Source organism: Triticum dicoccoides, chromosome 4B, assembly GCF_002162155.2.
Source record: "Triticum dicoccoides isolate Atlit2015 ecotype Zavitan chromosome 4B, WEW_v2.0, whole genome shotgun sequence".
NCBI lineage: Eukaryota > Viridiplantae > Streptophyta > Magnoliopsida > Poales > Poaceae > Triticum > Triticum dicoccoides.
This window is the reverse complement of record NC_041387.1, coordinates 632,625,909-632,628,047: the sequence shown is the minus strand read 5'-3', so window position 1 is coordinate 632,628,047 and position 2,139 is coordinate 632,625,909. Positions and strand designations below refer to the sequence as shown.

The window sequence follows — 2,139 nt, the reverse complement described above, 5'->3', positions numbered from 1 at the left end:
ATGATAGTTGGGTTGCGTTTTTGTTTTGTAGTAGCCGCGGGGGTGTTGTATATTTGTAGCACAGATGGGTGCTACCTCATATCAAGACCACAAAAATATAGAGATAAGACAACTATTGGAGCATTATTATTTTTGTCCACCTGAAAAGCAAATATTTTGTGCAGGTGCCTTTTTTTTGTAGTTCTTTGTGACTTCGCTAGTGATGGTTGTACCACTGGTTGTGCAATGGAGTTTGGAATCGGTCCTAAACTACAGGATGTTTTATAATCTCATGGAAACGAAATTGGGAGCTCAATGAGCTCCTTCAATCGGAAAAATAAGTGTGCACCCTAGAGGGCGGCCACTACTCTGTATTCAACGGAATCTTCTCAAACCTCCGCCGATGGTTCTAAATTACGGTTAGTGTAACCTTAGTTCAAACTGCGACACTTATTATGGATCGGACTTGATAGTTTTAACCAACGGAGTCCTCCCAAATCTTCTTCTAGGATGTTAGCGGTCTGATTAGCCACAGCCTCACTTTGTAGTTCAGGTGCGCCTAAAAGCTTTGTTTCTCTGGGTTGACATTCATTTTTGACTCTTCTTTTTTTTGGGTTTGAATTAGCAGCCAAAACCCTAGTGAATTGATCTCCTTGGACAAGTAACTCAATTAGGTATATAATTTTTTTGCGAGGGAATTAGGCATGTAAATGGCAAATAAACGACATCTCCAAGTTCGTTTAGTTAGTTATAGCTAGCTGGATAGTTCATTTTACCTGAGAAAAAAACTTTATTGAACTGTTAGATCATAAGTGGGTTTACATCTCTAAACTCAATTATGTATCAGATTAACCTAACCATTCTGCATTTTTGGGCGTTGTACTTCATCCGGCACGTAAGGATCAAGAATAATAACTCTAGTTGAAAAACAAAGAAAGAGTAAAGTAGTACAGAAAGAAGAAACGTACGAAAGAGAACAGTTGCAAGTGCCAACAAGAAGGTTAGGTGGCCTCAGTTTGGGAAATTAATAATTGTAAAAAAGGGAAAGACGGTTGGTACGAGCATTGATCAATGATTGAAGTTCATCATGTGGAATGCCCATATACGCTTTCTCTCTGAAGATGAGATTCCTAAACATAGTTCAGTTTGCAATTGATTCTCAGTTACCACCAGACGAAACAGCGCACATAAGAGTTGGAGCTATACATTCCTGATAAAATATCAAATCATCAACTAAACTGCCCTATGGACATCATACTTTGCCTCCCTGCGCCCCTAGAAGCTAAGCCATCAGGAAGCCTGAAGATGAACGCGACAGTGACTGGGCATTCCTCTCGATCCTCCACGACCACGATACCTAACTGTTGAGCGACGAGGAGGAAGCAGCTAGCGGCGTCCTGTGGTCAGCCGAGGAAGACGTGGACGTTGACGGCGAGGATGAGGATGGCGATGAGGGCGAAGTAGATGACGGCGTGGACGAGGATGGAGATGCCGCTTGTCTGGAAGTTGCCGAACTCCACCATCCTGCCCTTGCCGGGGATCTGGAAGAGCAGCCCCGGCGAGAGGAGGATGAAGAGCACCAGCCCGATGAACACCGGCGCCCAGTCCGCCATGCCCCCTTAGCTCCTTGCTACAGGACTCGCTGATTGACCTCTCCCCCCACGGCCGCAGCTGGGCTCACCCTCTGGTTCCTTCACCACCTGCTCTGCGATTGTGGACAGTGGAAGGAGTGTGATGAGTGAGGCCACGAGGAGGTGGGAGTGTGACTGTATATATGGGCCATGAGCCGCCTGGTGGGCACGGGATCCCAAACCGACGCACACGGTCACCACCCGCGCGCCATGCCTTTCCACACGCTCGTGACGTGCGCTCGTCCGCACATGCCGTCCTCTAGCTCGCTCGTTCGGGGAAAAGGCGGGGTGGTTTGCATGGGCGGATCAACGGAGTCGACGGTGGTGGTGGTGGACTGGTGGTTGCCGTGTCCATTTCGGAGCGGGGCTGGAGGTCGATTTGGTGAAGCTAGACGACACTGCTCGGCGTCGTCCTTGATTGCCCTGTCCCCGCATGATTTGTTAGGCGCGCACATGCATGCATGCGTGCTCATCCTTGTGGTCTTCTCGAGGGTAGATATTGGACAAAAGCGATGATCGTTGTGGGCTT

At 47.9% G+C, this 2,139-nt stretch overlaps 1 protein-coding gene across 1 annotated transcript; it reads right to left on the bottom strand.

Moving 5' to 3' along the window:
• Positions 1 to 1,051: 1,051 nt before the first annotated feature.
• LOC119291919 lies at positions 1,052 to 1,750 on the bottom strand. Its single transcript, XM_037570730.1, has one exon. The coding sequence runs from the start codon at positions 1,590 to 1,592 to the stop codon at positions 1,383 to 1,385; it is 210 nt and encodes a 69-aa protein (XP_037426627.1). The 5' UTR covers positions 1,593 to 1,750; the 3' UTR covers positions 1,052 to 1,382.
• Positions 1,751 to 2,139: the final 389 nt, after the last annotated feature.